Raw genomic sequence first — 20,716 nt, 5'->3', positions numbered from 1 at the left:
GTTATGGGTCTGTTCAAGCTTTCTATTTCCTCCTGATTGAGTTTTGGAAGCGTGTGGGTGTTCAGGAATGTGTCCATTTCTTCCAGGTTGTCCAATTTGTTGGCATATAATTTTTCATAGTATTCCCTGATAATTGTTTATATCTCTGAGGGATTGGTTGTAATCATTCCATTTTCATTCATGATTTTATCTATTTAGGTCATCTCCCTTTTCTTTTTGAGAAGCCTGGCTAGCGGTTTGTCAATTTTGTTTATTTTTTCAAAAAACCAACTCTTGGTTTCGTTGATCTGCTCTACAGTTTTTTTAGATTCTATATTGTTTATTTCTGCTCTGATCTTTATTATTTCTCTTCTTCTGCTGGGTTTAGGCTGCCTTTGCTGTTCTGCTTCTAGTTCCTTTAGGTGTGCTGTTAGATTTTGTATTTGGGATTTTTCTTGTTTCTTGAGATAGGCCTGGATTGCAATGTATTTTCCTCTCAGGACTGCCTTTGCTGCGTCCCAAAGCGTTTGGATTGTTGTATTTTCCTTTTCGTTTGTTTCCATATATATTTTTAATTTCTTCTCTAATTGCCTAGTTGACCCACTCATTCGTTAGTAGGGTGTTCTTTAACCTCCATGCTTTTGGAGGTTTTCCAGACTTTTTCCTGTGGTTGATTTCAAGCTTCATAGCATTGTGGTCTGAAAGTATGCATGGTATAATTTCAATTCTTGTAAACTTATGAAGGGCTGTTTTGTGACCCAGTATATGATCTATCTTGGAGAATGTTCCATGTGCACTCGAGAAGAAAGTATATTCTGTTGCTTTGGGATGCAGAGTTCTAAATATATCTGTCAAGTCCATCTGATCCAATGTCTCATTCAGGGCCCTTGTTTCTTTATTGACCGTGTGTCTAGATGATCTATCCCAACATCATTTCTGAAGCGAGTATCCTTTCCCCACAGTAAATTCTTAGCTTGTTTGTTGTAAATTAATTCACCATATATGCATGGTTTATTTCTACATTCTTTATTCTGTTCCTTAATCTTTGTGACCCTTTTTTATGTTAATACCAAACTGTTTTTATTACTATTACTTTGTAAAATAGTTTGAAATCAGGAAGTGTGATATCTCCAGCTTTGCTCTTTCTCAAGATTGCTTTGGCTATTTTTTTGTGATTCCATACAAGTTTTAGAATCATTTTCTATGTGTATGAAAATGCCACTGGAATCTGTATAGGGACTGCACTAAATCTGTAGATTACTTTGGGTAGTATGAACATTTTAGCAATAATAATTCTTCCAATGCATGGGCATGGAATAAATATCTTTCTATTTATTTATGGCCTATTTTGTCTTTAACAGTGTCTTATAGTTTTCAATGTAGAGATTCTCACATCCTTGGTTAAATTTATTCCTTAAGTATTTTATTCTTTTCATTCAATTATTGGATTGTTTTCTTTTTTCTTTTAATAGTTTGTTGTTACTGTATAGAAACAGAACTGATTTTTGTATACTGATTTCCCATCCTTTAACTTTACTAAATTAATTTATTAGTTCTTGCCATATTTTGATGGAGTTCTTAGGGTTTTCTATATATATCATGTCACCTACAAATAGAGATAATTTCACTTCTTCATTTCTGATTTGAATGCTTTTTATTTCTTTATCTCACCTAATAGCTCTGACTAGAATTTCTTGAATAAATGTGGACAGGATGGACATTCTTATGTTGTTCCTGATCTTAAAGGAAAGCTCCCAGCTTCCCATCATTGAGTATGTTGTTAGCTATGGACTTGTCATAAATGGCCTTTGCTATGTTGTTAAATTTCTTCCATATGTAATTTGTTAAGAGTTTTTATCATGAACGGATGTTGAATTTTGTCAACAAAATAGATGCTTTTTCTGCATCTATTGAGATGATCATATGATTTTTATCCTTCAATTTGTTAATGTGATGTATCACATTGATTGGTTTATGTATGTAGAAACATTCTTGTATCCCTGGAATAAAACCCACTTGATCATGGCATAAGATCTTTAGAATGTGTTGTTGAATTCATTTTACCAGTATTTTATTGATAATTTTTTGCATTTATATTCATCAGGGATATTGTCCCATAGTTTTCTTGTAGTGGCTGCATCTGGCTTTAGTATTAATATGATTCTGGCCTCATAAATGAGTTTGGGGATGTTTCTCCTCTTCAATTTTTGGAAGAATTTCAGAAGAATTGGTGTTAATTCTTCAGATGTTTGATAGAATTCACTAGTGAAACCAACTAATGCTGGGCTTTTCTTAGTTGGGAGGTTTGTGATTATGATTTAATCTCCTTGCCAGTAATTGATCTATTCAGATTTTCTATTTCTTCATGATTGATCTTGGTATGATATGTGTTCTAGAAATTTACTCATTTCTTCTAAGTTGTCCAATTTATTGTTGTATAATTAACACTTTTGTCTTATGATCGTTCATATTTACGTGGTGTTGGTTGTAATATTTCCTCCTTAATTTATAATTTTATTTATCTAGTTTTACTCTCTTTGTGTTTTTCTATTTCCTTGATATGTAAAGTTAGGTTGTTCATTTGGGGTCTTTTTTTCTTCTTAATTTATGTGTTCATACTATAAACATTCTTTTTAGAATTCCTTTTGTTGCATCCTAGAAATTTTGGTATGTTATGGTTCCATTTATTTGTGTCAGAATATTTTTTTATTCCCTTTTGATTTCTTCTATGATCCAGTGGTCATTTAGGAGTGTGTTGTTTAATTTCCATATATTTGTGAATTTTCCAGATTTCCTTCTTTTAATTGATTTCTAGTTTCCTATCATTGTGGTCAGAACAAATACTTGATATAATTTCTATTTTCTTGAATTTCTTGAAAATTGTTTTGTGGACTAACACATGATATATCCGAGAAAATGTTTGTGTGCTTTTAAAAAGAATGTGCATTCTGTTGCTATTGGATGGAATATGTTGGATTTGTATATGTCTTGTAGGTGTCTATTGTATCGTTCAAATCTGCTATTTCCTAATTGATTCTCATCTAGGTGATCTATCCATTGTTGATAGTATGGTATCAAAGCCTCTATTGTTGTATTGCTGTTTATTTCACCTTTTAGTTATGTTAATATTTGTTTTATATACTTGGGTACTGCAGTATTGGGTACATAAGTATTTACAATTGTTATATCTTCTTGATGAATGAATTTCCTTCGTGATTTGATAACTTTTTGTGGCAGTATGCCTTCACAACTTTAGCATAATCTTTTATGTATTACCATAGTTCTTTCCTTTGTATGAGGCTTACACTAAAGTATATTTATAGCATCCTATTTTATGTTAACAACTTGACTTTGATAGCATATGGAAAATATATTTGCATTTCTCCCCACTCACATTTTAGGTTAACATTAAAATTTACATCATTATTACATGGTGTATCTAATAATGTATTATTGTAATTATGGTTATTTATTTTTTTTTAACTTTAAAACTAGTGAATTAATTATACACCATAATCATGATGTTAGAGAATTTGACTTTGACTATATATTTACCAGTACCAGTGAGCTTTACACATTCACATGTTTCTATAATGTTAATTTTCATCATTTTATTCCAGTTTAAAGAATGTCCCTTAGCATTTCTTGTAAATCAGGTCTAGTAGCGATGCACTCCCTCAACTTTTGTTTGGGAAAATTTTTATCTTTCCTTCATTTCTGAAGGACAGCTTTGCCAGGTATAGTATTCTTGATTGAGAGTTTTGTTTTTCTATATGTTGAATATATTATCCCACTCTTCTGATCTGCAAAGTTTCTGTTAAGAAATCTGCTTATAGTCTTATGCGAATGCACATGAAGTGACAAATAATTTTTCTCTTGCTGTGTTCAAAATTCTCTCTTCATCTCTGACTTTTGTCAGTTTAATTACTACATGTTTTTGTGTACTTTAGTTTTGAATTCAAACTATTTGGGATTCTTGGCTGGGTTACACATTCAAATGAGGCTACCGGTGGGCGTTTTGATTGGGAAGGGCTGCTGACTGTGCTCTGCAGTTCAGTGGGACCACTGATAGATCTTTGCAATCACCTCTGGTTGGACAAGGTTGTAGGCTATATTCCCTGGCAGGATGATGCCACTGGTTGGACTTTACCACTGGTCAGAGCAATGGGCTGGGCTTGCAATTGCTCCTGGTCAGCTTGAGTCTCCGGCTGTGTTCTGTAATCAGAAAGGGCCACAAGGTGTGCCCTGAAGTTGGGTGGGCCATAGACTGGGCTTCATAATCAGGTAAGCTGCTGACTGTGCTCTGCTGTTGGACAAAGTTGCTGGCCAGAATCTCTAGAGGAGAGAGGCTTCTAGTTGTACCCCAGAATAGGGTGGTACTAGAAACTGCATCTTCTGGTTGGGCAGAATTGCTCTCCAGGTTCTCTCATCAGGTGAGGCTTTAAGTTTGTTCCATGATTTGACAAAGTCACTGGATAGGTTCCCTGCCTGATCAAGGCTTCAGGCTGTGTTTAGCAATTGGGTAAGGCCAAGGACTGGGCTCTGTTGCTGGGTGGGGCTGTAGTCTGGGCTCTGAGGCTTCCCAGGGTTACTGTTCAGGCTCCTTGGTTATGTGGGGCCAGAGGTTATGTTTAACAATGGGGCAGGGCTATTTGCTTGGCTTCCAGACTGAGCAGGCTGTAGGATGGACTCTATGACTCCCTAGGTTCGTTGGCCATGCTTTCTGGGTGGGTGGAACATGAAGCTATGCTCAGCAGTTAGGGAAGCCTGTGAATTTGCTCCCCTGCCCAGATGTGGCAGCTGAATGGGCTCCACAGCCAGTATAGTCTGTTGACTGTAAATAAAGCAGAACTGCCAACTGAGTTTCTTGGATAAAAGGAGCCATCATTCAGCTCTGTAGATCAGTAGAACTACTGGCTGGGATCTGTACTTGGATAGTGCTGCAAGTAAGGATACTGTCTATCAAGATCTGAGTGCTGGTTGTTGTAATCGCTGTCCCCCTTCTCTATCTAATCCCTAATAAGTGAAGCCTGCAGATTCTTCTAGTCATCCTCATGAAGTGAGACCTGAATGGGCCTCCTGGGTAACATCCCACAATGCTGAAGGTACTTGATGTCTACCTTGGGCTCTCTTTTCCCACTGGAGAAATTGTAGACCCAAGGAGGTCTTCTCAGTGTGGTGTTGTGCTGACCTGGGGGATGCATAATTTGATCAGAGTCTAACTGTTCTTCTTACTCTTCCAATGTGGTCCTTCTAGGTCTTTGTGCTCCAGGAAGGTGCGTTAGCCTCATTCCCAGATTCTGGGATTTTCACAATGGTATCTTGTCTATAGATAGCTGCTAATTGGTCTTCTTATGAGGGAGATTCATCAAAAACAAACTGTGTTGCCATTTTGATAACCCCTGGACACTCTTCATACTAGAAGAATGTCTTTATTTACTCAAGTAGTTAGATTTCTGAAGCTAAATGTAATTAATATCTGCATTATAAACTGAATTTATAGATTTTGATCTTCAAGCTTGCTTTCATAACATATGATCTCTTGTTAAATGCTACCATATGGATCAGCCACAGGGATTAGGTCATCTTCGTTTTTGAGTGCTAATAATACCTGGAAAAATACCTTCCATATGGTAGACACTCAATTAATACTTGTTTATCAGCTATTTTTTTATCTGAAATAAATCATTGATAAAGTGGCTATGTGATCACCAAAGCAGGTATATTTTATGCCAGAGATATAGTATTGAGGCCACACATTGATGGTTGGAAGATTTCTGTTTCTGTTTTGGGAAGGAGAGGAAATATAATTTTGGATTAAGATGAAAAGAAAAAGAAAATGATCTCTCAATAGCCATGAATTATTTTAAATTATTTCAGAATGCAACAAGATTTATATATGGAAAACACCATTCTTGCTGACTGTAATAGGGATTGCAACTGTCCAACTAAAACATGGGATCCTGTGTGTGGAAACAATGGTGTTTCATATATGTCAGCTTGTCTTGCTGGTTGTGAGACATCCGTTGGAGCAGGAATAAACATGGTAACACATTCTGTTGGCTTTCTTTTTCCCACAAAACTTTGTTTTTATGTATTGCACTAGAACATTCCCACATGAACTGGGGCCACATTTGATAAAAGTAAAAGTAAAATTTTTCTGTATGTTCACTTGATTTACCTTTTATTTCATAAATCTTATTTTAAACCTCTGACCACTGATCTTATTTTTAATCAAAAAAAAATTTTTGAGTATACCAGACATCGATCACTGAAATTTAATTTCATAGCTGTTGGCATTATTACTCAGGTAATTTGCTTTAAAAATACTCTGGATTGAAATATTTTTATCATGGAGATAAAGTTGGTGGTTTTGATATCAATTATTTACCTAATTGCTTTTTTTTCCCTTTTTTCCCCCGTATGTATGCTTGCATGTGCTTTCTGTGTTTTTCACATTCTGACAGCTCTTTTAAGAAAATGTAACTCGGTTTTGTTTGCCTAAAAACATATTACAACATTTAAATGTTGGTTGGTTATAAAGTAAAATATAACTTTTAATTCCAATTAAAACCTGGAAACATAAAAACTTTAAAAGGACTTACTTTACTCTGTTTTTGAAATAAACTGTATTTTTGAAACAAAGTTTTATTAGTAAGTATCTAAATATTTTAACTGACTTCCAAAACAATTTTGTCATACTTCATTTTGTAACAAAAGAATATGTGTTTTTAAAAGGCTTGTCTTTAAGGTAGCTGAGTTACTGCAAATTTACTCTATTTATTTAGAAATAAATACCATTTTTCTAAAACCATCATTCAGTAGTTTGTTTTGCTATAATCCTGAGAGGCACCACAAAGGAGATGAGAATAAAGAGAATAAATGGTCTCTGCCTTGATCCAGTTGCCTATGTACAAAATATTTGTGATTTGTGTTCAAAATTTTACTTTCTTTAAATAGGTATTCCAAAATTGTAGCTGCATTCAAACATCAGGAAATTCATCTGCAGTTCTTGGGCTGTGTGACAAAGGACATGACTGTTCCATGATGCTCCAGTACTTTTTAATCTTGTCAGCAATTGGCAGTTTCATTTATTCTTTATCTGCCATACCTGGATATATGGTTCTCCTAAGGTACAGAAAATATTTTCTTTATTTATATTCCTTTTGGATCCTTTATTAAAAAGCCTTTTTCTAAGAAATCCCCCTGGAGCCCACATTATGTAAGAATCCTGTGCTCATATATATCATTTATTAAGAGTTTAACACTAGGCATTGTCAGACTTTACAAAATTTTAAAAGTATAGGAATATAAATATTCATATTTTGCCATTTTCCTCCCTATCTTTCCTTCCTTATATTTTGCAGTTAAATTAGTGACTCTCTCATTGTTTCACACAAGAGGAGACACATTTATATTTTAGTGTAAACCATATGAAATGGTCATTTTGATGGGTAAAGAGTGGTTGCCTTGCAGTCATTTCAGATGGTTCAAACTACTGGGCAGCAGAGTGCAAAGCTGTCAGAGCCTGTGTCACCAATTCCTATCTACAGGGACTTAAACAGGTCCCTCGATTTATTTGAGCTTCATTTTAAATAAACAATAGGCATAATAATAAATGCTTGAGTCTTTTACAAAGCTATTGTTAGATACAAATGATGAAGGGCTTTGCAACACTAGGAAATTGTAGAGCTGAAATTCAGACTTAGGTGTGGCATATATGTGTTCTTGTTATTCCAACATTCTTCATGTCTAGTAAACGATTGTAAACATCCTTAGTAAATAAAATTTGCATTTCTCCCTTTTTTTCAACATATTTCATTGGAACTTAGAAGCAAAGTTAAGTTCATTGTGATTCTCAGTTCACAGCACATTATCCTCATAGGCTGGGATAAGTTTTCACTCTTTCTTGATTTTGCTTTTTTTCATTCTATTTTTCACCTCCTCTCACCATAGCCACCCATATTAATATGATAGCTACACGAACTTAAATATGTATTTTCTTTTGTAAAATACTAACATCTTTTTGTGAGTATGTGTTCCTATATTCACATGTGTGGTGTTGTGCTTTAAATCTTGCTTTGGTTCATAAGACTCACGAGTATATACATTCACCAAATACTGCTTAGTATGTATATGTATGAGTTCTCACACCTTCCCCACTTGAGAGTTCCTGCCTTCTTACAGCCTCACTAACACTTGACATTATCTAACATTCTGACTTAGGCTAGTCCAATGACTGTAAAATGGTAGTTCACTGATGTTTCAATATGTGATTTCCTGATCCAGTGTGTTTAGACATCTTCAAAATTTATTTTTTAGCTATTTAGGCTTCTGATTCAAGATGCTTATTGATTTTTTTTGCTCATTTTCTATTATATGTCATATATTTTTCTTGGTGATTTTGCTGATTATTGTCTAAATTATAAATGTTAATGTAATATTGCTTACATGATACAATTATCTCCTAATCTCTCATCTTTCTTTTAATTTCTCCATACTCTCTTTTATGAAATTAAATCCTAAATACTGTTGTACTGAAATCTTACAATTTTCTTCCCTTAGGGTTTGTGTGTTGGGGAGTCACATTTTAAAAATGTTTTTATGTTCCTAATCTATACAAATATTCACCTAAATTTTATCCTAATAGCTTTATAACTTTACCTTTTACATATGGTCTTGTGGTTTGTTTTTTTTTTTAACATTTATTTATTTTTGAGAGACAGAGACAGAGCATGAGCAGGGAGGGGCAGAGAGAGAGGGGGAGAGAGAGAATCCTAAGCAGGCTCCGTGCTGTCAGCACAGAGCTCAACATGGCACTTGAATTCACGAATCGTGAAATCATTGCCTGAGCCAAAGTCAAGAGTTGGACGCTTAACCAACTGAGCCACCCAGGTGCCCCTGTCTCTTCACTTCTAAACCTTACACATCTTAGGCTTTTAAATTTTTCTTAAAGCATCAACGTGGACCTCCAAAGCTATGTGAAATGATAGTGATGATAGCGAGTATTCTTGTACTTTTCTAATCTTAATGGAAAACATACACATTTTTCCATGATGATATTTGCTGTAGATTTTTCAGTGTATAGTTTTCATGTAGTTTCTAAGTTTTTAATAATGAAATAGGTATTAAATGCTATTAGATGTATTTTTCTGCATCTATGATTCTATAATTTTTCTACTCAGTATTTTTGGTGTAGTAAAATAAATTGGTAGATATTTTCATGTTGAACTGTTTGCATGGATGAAAAAAACCATACTTATTTATATTTTTATATATGATTTGGTTTGTTTAAATAATACTTTATTTAAAACTGTTACATCTATGTTGATAAATAAAATAGACATATTACTTTTTATTCTTTTTTTGTTTTGGAATCATCATAGGCCCCACAAAATGAATTAATAAATTTTCTATTTTTTAATTTCTGGCACTACTTACATTAAATATTTGTTGAAAGCTATATAAATCCATCTGTGAAAGTATTTATACTTTGGGCTTGTTGGGACAGTGATGCTATTTATTATTTTCATTTATTTAGTATTAGTGCCTATTCATATTTTCAATTTCTACTTAAACCTGTTGTATGTAGGTGTTTATAATATTCCTTATCTGATATTCTCTGATGTATCTGAAAGGATTTCTCTTTTCTTCTTACGTATTTTTTTATTTGCCTCCTCTTTACTTTCTCTTGATCATGGTTGTCAGAGGCTTGTCTATTTTATTTTTCTCTTTTTAAAGAATGAGTTTTGGTTTTGTTAATCTTTATTTCATGTAATCCTGCTCTTCTTGATTTTTTTTTCTTTTAGGCTTGCTCTGTTTTTCTTTATCCAACTGTTTCAGTTTAATACTTAGATCATTTGTTCATTCTGACTACTGTACATAAATCTATACATTTCTTTCCAAATATTAATTTAGCAATGCTTCAACTAGTATTTTCTGTGGAGTTTATTTCTACTTCATAGTGGTTTGCCCCACCAGACCAAAGATTATTTATTAATGTGTTATATAATTTCCATATCTTTAAGAACTTTCTATAGTTATAATTTATTATTATTATTCTATTTTTATGTTCAGACAACTTAATCTGAAAGATTACAGGTTGGGGAGATGGAATATCAAGGTTGTATTTGGGGCCTAGTGCATTTTTTTTTAGTATTTCATGTCTTTTTGAAAACAATGTGTAACTGAATTTTGGGTATATAGTTCCATATCTCTTGGATTGAAATAAAGCATTGTGTTATCTAAATTTTGTAAATGTATTCTTGTTTTTGTCTGCATTAATTCATCAGTTTTTCAGAGATGTTCAAATCTATAAATATTGCTGGTGTATTTCTCCCTATAAATCTCTCAGTTTTTTAATTCATATATATTGGAGGCTATATTATATGATGAAAATGTGTCTTTGATCATTATATTTCTATTGTTAGCATCACTTAATTTTCTTTATCTTTTAGTTATTTCTTTTAGGGAATTGTATTTTGTTTTTCATTAAAATGGAAGTTCTAGCTTTCTTTTGGTTCGTTGTTACTTGTTATATCTTTTCCCTTTCCTTTATTTTCAATCTTCAGTCTTTCATTTTGCTTCCTAGGCAATTTGCTAGGTATCATTTTATAATCTGAGATAGGTACATTTAGCTCATTTATATTTATTTATTTATTTATTTTTAAAAATTTATTTTGAGAGAGAGAGAGAGAGAGAGAGAGAGAGAGAGAGAGAGTATAAGCGGGGGAGAGAAGGAGAGACAGAGAATCCCAAGCAGGCTCTGCATTGACAGCACAGATCCCAGTGCAGGGCTCAAACTTATGAACTGTGAAATCAAGGCATGAGCCAAAAGCAAGAGTTGGACACAACTACTCAGCAACCCAGGCACCCCTCACTTAGATTTCTTATAATTATTGTGATAAGACTCTTTTTGCTATTTTATTTAATATACTCTATTTATTTGACTTTCTTTTTACTTCTTTTTTTTCTTTTTTTTGCTTTCCATTTTACAGTGGTACCCCTTTATCTGCAAGGGACATATTTTAAGATCCCTAGCAGATGCCTGAAGCCATGGATAGTAACAAACCCTAAATATTTGATATTTTTTTCCTAAAGATACATAACTGTGATAAAGTCTAATTTATAAATTAGGCACAGTAGAGATTAAGAACAATAACTAATAATAAAATAGGACAATTATAACAATATACTATAATGAAAGTTAAGTGCATCTGGTCTCTATCAACATATCACATTGTGCTGTACTCACCCTTTTTCTCCTTGAGATGATGTGAGATGATAAAATACATGATGAGATGAAATGAGGTGAATGATGGAGCTCTTGTGATACACAGACTATAGCATTCAGCTGCTATTGATCTGATATGTCAGAAGGAGAAATATCTGCTTCCACACCACAGTTCAATGTGGGTAACTGAAACTGTGGAAAGTGAAACCACAGATAAGAGGAAACTATGGTATATATTGGATTTTCTTCTGCTACTTTGATTATTGAAATGGTTAGACTGATTATTGATATTCTTAATTATACTTATGTTTTGCTCATCAATTTTAAAACTTTTCAGTATTAATATCTACCTCCTAATAAAACAAGTACTTAATCATGATCTCTTCATGTCCCTCCTCTCTTCCCCCACCTCTTTCCAGGGTCATATTGTAGAATTTAATACCTGGATTTTTGTTAATATGCTTGTGTTGTCTCTATTTTTGCGGGAACTCCCTGGATTTCCTACCACGATGGCAAAGGGATGCAACATCATTGTTATTCTGCCAATTTAAAGAAAAATTTGAATTTCTCTCAGCATTTTCCCATGATGTGCATGCTAACTTTTCTGATTCCTGGATTCTAGAAATTGTTATTATCAATGCCAATCAATGATAGAGTTTGTAGAATAGTTTAAACTGTTTCAACAGTTTAAATAATAAGTTTAAATTAGTATTTCACATTTCTGTGAGATCATTAAGTAGTATATTAGATATAGAGAGGAAAGAAAAATTCTTCAGTAAAACTTAAATGCCTTATTTTCTGTATTAAATGGAAACCATGGGACCTAGAGGGTCATGCTGAGTCTCTTGGCTTCTCTTACTTCCTTCCAAGTAAAATCATTGATGTTGTCTAAATAACCTATGTGTCAGGTAGATAATGTCTAGATCAATCTATAAGGTTTCTGAAAATTCAGTAAAACATTTATGTTAAGAAAATGCTAATAAGATGACATTTTTGCTAAAAATGTATGCTTTTGTGAAGAAAGCTACTTTTATTTTCTCAGCTTTGAGTTAGTCAGGGAAGAAAAGGGAATACAGTAGAACTCTCAATGTGAATTCTTTGAGGAGCTACTCATGGTGATGCTGGAGTGAGTGGGACACATGAAAGTCCATTGCAGAATTATAGTCTCTATTTCTGCATATAGGAATTTCAGGCAACAGTGCAAAAGAGTGGGGATTTTGGAGAGAATGGAGAGATCTTTGTGACTCTTGAAATGATACCAAATCACTTAAAATATGTTTGCCTTGGATTTCTTCATCACATTCCTTTGAAAATTTCTATCCTTGTTTTCTTTCTGCCTTTCATTTATTTATATAATTCTTGGCTTTTCTGTATTTTGTTAATACAAATAATTTAAATACAGCTACGGTTGCATTATTCTTGTTTTAGGCTGAAGGTTTAATCAAGAACTACTGCTTCAATAAATGGATACTGGGGTAGAAACTGATATGAAATATTTTCTTCTTTGATAATTTTCTGATAATAATGAGCAAAAAAATGATAGGTAAAATGCCAAGAATCAAAAGTAGGGCTCGTGTGTAGACTACAAACTGGATAATCAGGCCTTGGATAACCAAGATCTGAGCATGCAAAAAAAATGTTCTAGTGCCCAGTGTGTTACCAGCATTTACAAACAATTTTTTAAAGAAACTACAACAGCGTTTAAATCTCTATTTGCATTTTATTTATGAATTTACTTATTTTTTAGGTGTATCAAGCCTGAAGAGAAGTCTCTTGGTGTGGGGTTACATACATTTTGCACAAGAGTATTTGGTAAAAATTGTTATTTTTTTTCCAGCATCATATCAGACCACTATTAACTACCAAGTAAATGAAATCATTCTCTCCAAGTCTAGCAAATATCCCTTCTGTTTGCAGCACTTAGTAATTTGTATGAGAATAAGGTACAAGAAGAAATGGAGAATTTCCCCTTTTTCTTGAAAAAGACCTATCTGAACTTAATTTTGCTTTTCAGCTGTTAGAAGATTTGAAAAGCAAATGAACAAAAAATACTTTGTTAAAGTAAAATGTATACATGATTGGTACAAAAAATTGCAGAAAAAATATAGAGAATCATTAATTCAATGATTTTCTTTTTTTTTTTTTTTTTAATTTTTTTTTTTTTATTTTTGGGACAGAGAGAGACAGAGCATGAACGGGGGAGGGGCAGAGAGAGAGGGAGACACAGAATCGGAAACAGGCTCCAGGCTCTGAGCCATCAGCCCAGAGCCCGACGCGGGGCTCGAACTCACAGACCGCGAGATCGTGACCTGGCTGAAGTCGGACGCTTAACCGACTGCGCCACCCAGGCGCCCCTCAATGATTTTCAATATCAGTGATTTTTATGTTGCATTTATCCATCACATTACTTATCCTTTATAACTTAGAAATGTTACAGTAAAAGTAACAACTTCTGATATGTAAAAATAAAATGTAAAGCATTCTATTCATACTTTATTCTACAGAGAAAACGGAAATGTTTACAAACAAAATAATGTACCTTAATTCTTACCTTGTTGATGTTTTTTTTTCTCCCCTCTTTAACTGTAGCTGGAATTCCTGCACCTATATATTTTGGAGCTTTAGTGGATTCCACATGTTTACACTGGGGAACTTTGAAATGTGGTGAGTCAGGAGCATGCAGGATATATGATTCAGCCAATTTCAGGTAAATATAATAACCTTTTTTTTAAAGAATTGCTTTCTAAGCACAGACTTTACATAAAATGACAACATTCAAGTATAACACTTTCTTTTTCAGTTACTAGACTACTTTTGGCTGTGCTTCCAGAACATATGCTAATATTACATCTCTATTCCTTATTTATATACCAGAATTTTATTTCCTCAATATTTTCAAACTACTTGGTAAATATAAGCATGGATAACTCCCTTAACCTAGCCTTTCAAAATAATCTTTGTTAAATTGTTTGCAATCAACGCATTATTGAAGGTAATAGCTATACATAAACTACCTTTAAAAATTATATTACTCTTTAAAGTATCCTCATTACATCCTACATCATTTCAGCATCTTACTAGCCTGAATCTTTACTTCTTTTTACATTACCTCTACTTTTTGAAATATTTTTTCTTCTTCGTTAAATTTTGCTGACACAAAATTCTTCATGTCTCATAAAGTCTTATTCTTTTGTTAGTATAAATCTGATTTTAAACAAAACTCAACATAATGTGTTTTTGAACAAAATACTTCCATTTGCTCTATTTCCATGTTCTTTTTTATCTGGAGACCTGAATTTTGTTTAGATCTGTATCAATTTCTCTTGATCGTACAAAATTGAAAGTACAAAAATTCTTTCATTTATTAAAAAACAATTTAGCATTGTTTAAAACATTCTAAGGTCTTATTTTGATTAGTAAAAGGATATATGGCAAGTACTGTGAAGAGAGCAGACAGCATGAGATTCATGTTTTCATCAGTGCTCTGTTCCCCAAAAGCTCTTCAGAGGTAATGTGAAGGTGGGCCCGCGTACATACCTTCACAGTTGAGAAACACTGAGGATCACTGGTATAGATTGGCCTCATCCTGCTGCCAAGATTCCTGTTGATAGTAGCCTTAATTAAATGCTATTTTAGACAAGATGATTTTATTTGTTAGCATCCTCTATCAGTCAGATTAATTAGAGTGGCTGATAAAGTGTACTCGTGAGAAAATTTACCAGATGGTGTAGAGTAGAAACAGGAGGTGGATATTGTTGGTAAACAGTTCTCCATGAGTCTCTTACATTTCTGCATATCTTATTAGCAGAGGATTTTGTTTTGGACTATCTTTTCAAGGATGTTTGAATAGTAAATGATCTTGGAGTATGTAGATGATGTTTTCCTATGGAGCAGAGTTTGCTGTCTAGGATGATAAAAGTAATAACTCTCTCTAAGACTGGCAGGTTTTCTTCCAACCCGTTTAAAAGAATGGGATTTCCTAATTTCAGGCTTTCTTAGCTGTGAACAAAACCCATTGTATGCACAAAATTCACATAGGTTTCCCATGGTGTGATTTCTTTGGGGCTTAAAGGTTAAGGAAAACCAACCTGAACATGAAGCTTGTGATGATTGTTGTACTGTGAGTAAAAATGTCCTTTGTCTCTGGCCTGGAAGTCTCGTATCTCCAGCCAGCATCCATGCAACTATGTCAGGCTAAACTGTCAGTTTAAAATCCAGGGAAAATCTAGGACTCTTTTACAGTTCGAAGAATAGAAATACTGACTAACTTTAAATTATGCCCAAAATGTAAAGATATAAGGATGGCCACTTACATTTATTCCAAGCTAGTAGAAAGGAATAAAAGGATTAAGGAAAATTCAAGGGAAGTAAGAAATAGGAAAATAAAAGCACACAAAATAAGTTGAAAAAATAAGCCTAAATACGTCAGGTTTCATAATAAATGTGAACCAACTGAACTTGCTTAAAAGATACTTCCATGTGAGTTTCAGTGTTTTCAAAATTCCAGCTATATGTTGCTTACAATACATAGCTTACAACATATATGTGAAGAAAGATTGAAGATAAAGGTCAGGAAAAAAAATACCAGGCAGATATTAAATCAAGCTTTTGTGATTATATTAATGACTGTAATACAAAATAGAATTTAAGGTGAAAAGGATTAACAGTTAAATAAGGATATTACTTAGTAATAAAAAAACACTTTATCAATAATATGTAACAGTCATCAACCCATATATATTTATCAACCTAATCTCAAATATATAAAACAAAAAATTTACAAAATTACAAGAAGAAATCTACAGAGTAGAAAATTTCAACACACTTTTCCAAAAGGAAATATAAAATATAGGCAAAAAGTTACTGAGGATACAGAAAAATTTGAATCACCAAATTGTACAAGAGTTATCTAATAGATATACAGCAATTTAAAAAACCCCAACCAATAGAATATATATTTTTTCTCAAGCCTATAAAAAACATTACAACTAAGTCTAATGTCACAAAGTTAAAAAAAAAAGTTTGATACCTTACAACCATTGTTTTCTGTCCATAATACAATGCAATTAGAAATCTATGATAAAATGTTCCCAAAACCTCACATTTGAAATTACTTACAGGTCAAAGCATAAATTATGAAAAAAGAGGTTAGAGTGGGAGAGAGCCAAAGCATAAGAGAATGTTAAAAACTGAGAACAAACTGAGGGTTGATGGGGGGTGGGAGGGAGGGGAGGGTGGGTGATGGGTATTGAGGAGGGCACCTTTTGGGATGAGCACTAGGTGTTGTATGGAAACCAATTTGTCAATAAATTTCATATATTTAAAAAAAAAATAAAAAAAATAAAAAAATAAAAAAATAAAAAAAATAAACATTAAAAAAATTTAAAAAAAAAGCATAAATTATAATAAAAATAATGAAATAACTAAAACTCTATATCAGTGAAAGCACTGCAGAGGAAAATTTGTGGGACAAAGCTAAAACAATACTCAAAGGTATATTTAGAACTTTATATGTATATATACATATTTTTTTAAGACTAAAAATTAATGAACTCATTATTTATAAAAAGGACAACAATGTAATTTCAAATAAGGTAGAAAAGCCTGATAAGTAGCTCAATAAGTTATGTATTGATATATTTCTTATTTCAAATAAGAACAATAGATATAATTTTAAATTTGAAAGGGATATATCTGGGTTCAAAGATAATATATCGGGCGCCTGGGTGGCTCAGTCGGTTAAGTGTCCGACTTCAGCTCAGGTCGTGATCTCATGGTTTGTGGGTTCGAGCCCCACGTCAGGCTCTGTGCTGACTGCTCAGAGCCTGCAGCCTGCTTCAGATTCTGTCTCTGGCTCTCTCTGCCCCTCCCCCATTTGTGCTCTCTCTTTCTCTAAAATAAAAATTAAAAAAAAAAAAAGATAATATAAACATCATTCTGGACATCCAGTTTTCCTGAAGTAGAAATTGAACAGCAACATAAAGGAATAAATAAAAGCTGAATACAAAGGCTAATGCAAAGCCTCTAAGCCTAGAAACAGGAAGTGGTTTCTGGGTGATCAGTTTCCAAAGAAAAAATAAAGTACTTCCAAGGAGTCAATAGATTAGATCCAGATTCAGTGCTTAATCCATGAGGTGGTGTTGAACACCCATGAACTGGGTTGAGTAGTGTCCTTCAAAATTTCATGTCCACTCATAACCTCAGTATATGACTTTATTTGGAAATAAGTTGTTTGTAAATAAGTCTTTAAATTAGTGAAATTAAGATGAGGTCCTTCTGGATTAGAGTGGGCCCTAAATCAAATCACCAGTGTCCTTATAAGAAGAGGAAAAGAGGCATAGAGACACATATATACGGGACAAATCCTGTGTGAAGGCAGAGGTAGAGATTGCATTGTTGCATCTACAAAACAAGGAATGCTATGGATTGCTGCCAGTAGGTAGGAAGAGTCAAGGAAGGATTCTTTCCTGGAGTCTACTGAGGAAGCAAACTTTGGCTTCAGATTTCTAGCCTCCAGAACTGTGAGGGAATAAATTTACTTTGTTTTAAGCCATCAAGTTTGTGGTGCTTTGTTATAGAGGTCCTAGGAAACAAATACAAACCTCTTTGTAAAAGAGGTTTTAAAAGAATCTCTTTAACACATCATTGTTATGTTACTAAGGAGGAACTAAGACATAGATATATCCAAGAACCAGACCAAACAATCTGTTCTCCTTGTGATTAATCCCAGTATCACTATAAAAAAATCACCTTTATAAAAACTCAGTCTGACCTCAGGAACAAAGGGAAAGCTATTAGATTTAGAAGAATAAATACAGAGAAAGAGCAAACAGAACAAATTTGGAAGAATAAATACACAGGAAGAAAACCAGAACAAACAGTCAACAAAAACAACAAAACATTCAAAATTGTTTAGTTTTGCAAGCTAAAACTTAAAAACACATGAACAAGAGGAGCCAAGATGGCAGAAGAGCATGGAAGTTTTTTGAGTGTCTTGCATCCATGAAATACAGGCAGACAAACACTAAACCATCCTGCACACCTAGAAAACTGATCTGAGGATTAACACACAATCTGCACAACCTGAACCACAGAATTCAGCAGGTATGTGACATGGAGTGGTGAACTTGGGAAGACAGAAGCCACAGAGGGCAGGAAGCTGCTTTTGTGTGTGGAGAGAAGACAGAGACAGGAGGAAAATATGGGAAAAGCGCCCCTCCCCAAAAGCAGCTGGAGGAAAAGAGGAAAATTGGAAATAGCCACAGGGACTGAAGTAAAAAGAAACGAGTAAGGAGAGGGTTTAAATTCCATTAAGACTGTAAACAGGAGGAGCACAGAGTCTGAACTCTGCAGCTTGATACCTGACGGTGCTCTGGTGGAAAGAGCAAATCCCAAGGAGCAGAGTGGGGTCCAGGAGGTTCTCAGGCCACATGGGGAGAAGCAGTTCCACTGCTGGAAGGACATTTGGTAGAGGCTGTGAGGCCACCTGGGCTCAGCAGGCCCCAGAAGGCGGCCACATTCGCTGGTGTTGGAACAACGTCTTTAAGGGTGAAGCCTGGTGCCAGATGTGTGTTGTGATTTTCCATAATCCCTGAAATGCTGCTGCTACACTATCTTGTGAACTTTTTCTGGGGTGGGCTGGCATCTGGCCACAGTCTCAGGGCACCAGCAGCAGCAGGGTCCAGCAAGCATTCCTGGGTGCAGCCAACATTTGGCCATTGCTCGGTGAGATCCTCCCACAGAGAGGCTGAATGGGTCAAAGCTGCACAGAAGTAAGGGGCCTGGGAAAACAGTTGCATCTGAGATAAAACTCAGGAGAGAGGTACTGCCTGGGGCTTGGTCACAGACAGTGAAAAAGCAGAAAATGGAGAAAAGCTGAAGACAGAGGACAGATGCATGATTGCTAGTTGCAGAAAACAGAGTTCCAATACTAGAGACTGGGTAGCTGGGTGACACCATTTTCACCGCTTTCATGTATGTGCATACGCACCTACAAGCACCACAACAATCGACCCCAGTAGGCTAACAGCGCCATCTAGTGGAGAATGGAGCCAGTACACTAAGCCCTGCCCAACTGGGCCAACCTCTGTCTTTAAGAACACAAGCCTCACCGCCTGCTTAGTTTATGGACTATAAAATGCTTCATAGTTTGACTTCTAGGGGGAAACGAAGTAATTTCAGTTGTATTTCAGTCTGTTAGACAGTCAAACTATTCAATTTTCTTTCTTTTTTCTCTTTTTTGATTCTTTTTTCTTGAATACAGAAAGAGAAAAAAATCATTTTTATTTTCAATTTTTATTAAAAATATTTTTCTTTAATTTTTTTCTACTATATTTTTTACTTTGCTTAATTTTTTTTCAAATTTTATTTTACTTTGGTCATTTCATTTTAGTCTACTTCAACGTATTCATTTTTTCAAATTTTCAAATGATTTCTTTTTTTCTCCCCTTTTTTCTCTAATCTATCAAGCTACTTTCAACACCAAGACCAAAACACACTTAGGATCTAGCATCATTTATTCGATTTGTATGTGTGTGTGTGTTCTTTGTTTTTAATGTCTTAATTTTAATATTTTTTTTAATTTTAATTTTTTCTACCTCATTAATTCCTTTTCTCCCTTCAAAATGACTAAATGAAGGAATTCACCCCAAAAGAAAGAGCAGGAAGAAATGACAGCCAGGGACTTAACCGGCACAGATACAAGCAAGATGTCTGAACCAGAATTTAGAATCACGATAATAAGAAGACTAGCTGGAGTGGAAAATAGATTAGAATCCCTTTCTGCAGAGATAAAAGAAGTAAAAGCTAGTCAGGATGAAATAAAAAATACTATAACTGAGCTGCAATCTCAAATGGATGCTGTGGCGGCAAGGATGGATGAGGGAGAACAGAGAATCAGTGATACAGGACAAACTTATGGAGAATAATGAAGCAGAAAAAAAACAGGGAGATTAAGACAAAAGAGCACGATTTAAGAATTAGAGAAATCAGTGACTCACATCAGAATCATAGTGGTCCCAGAGATGAAGAGAGAGAAAAAGGGGTAGAAAGGTTATGTGAGCAAATCATAGTGGAAAACTTTCCTACCCTAGGGAAAGACAGAGACATCAAAATCCAAGAAGCACAGAGGACTCCCATTAGATTCAACAAAAACTAACCATCAACAAGGCATATCATAGTCAAATTCACAAAATACACAGGCAAGGAGAGAATCATGAAAGCAGCAAGGGAAAAAAAGTCCCTAACATACAAGGGAAGATGGATCAGGTTTGCAGCAGACCTATGCACAGAAACTTGGCAGGCCAGAAAGGAGTGGCAGGATACATTCAATGTGCTGAATCAGAAAAATATGCAGGTACGAATTCTTTATCCAGCTAGGCTGTCATTCAAAATAGAGGCAGAGATAAAAAGTTTCCAAAACAAAACTTAAAGGAGTCTGTGACCACTAAACCAGTCCTGCAAGAAATATTAAGGGGGACTCTCTGAGGGGAGAAAAGATGAAAA

General features: G+C 34.3%; 1 protein-coding gene across 1 annotated transcript in view; it reads left to right on the top strand.

The window, feature by feature from the left end:
* The window catches only part of SLCO1A2 (solute carrier organic anion transporter family member 1A2), a 56,246-nt gene that overhangs the window by 28,394 nt on the left and 7,136 nt on the right, over nucleotides 1-20,716 (top strand). The window contains exons 11-14 of the mRNA XM_032593726.1: nucleotides 5,860-6,025; nucleotides 6,940-7,112; nucleotides 12,960-13,024; nucleotides 13,802-13,919. Coding sequence (XP_032449617.1) covers nucleotides 5,860-6,025; nucleotides 6,940-7,112; nucleotides 12,960-13,024; nucleotides 13,802-13,919 — 522 coding nt within the window. The remainder of the gene's footprint in view (nucleotides 1-5,859; nucleotides 6,026-6,939; nucleotides 7,113-12,959; nucleotides 13,025-13,801; nucleotides 13,920-20,716) is intronic.

This window comes from Lynx canadensis, chromosome B4 (genome assembly GCF_007474595.2).
Source record: "Lynx canadensis isolate LIC74 chromosome B4, mLynCan4.pri.v2, whole genome shotgun sequence".
Taxonomy (NCBI): domain Eukaryota; kingdom Metazoa; phylum Chordata; class Mammalia; order Carnivora; family Felidae; genus Lynx; species Lynx canadensis.
Note: the sequence above shows the minus strand (reverse complement) of the source record. Positions and strands in the feature narration are given on the sequence as shown.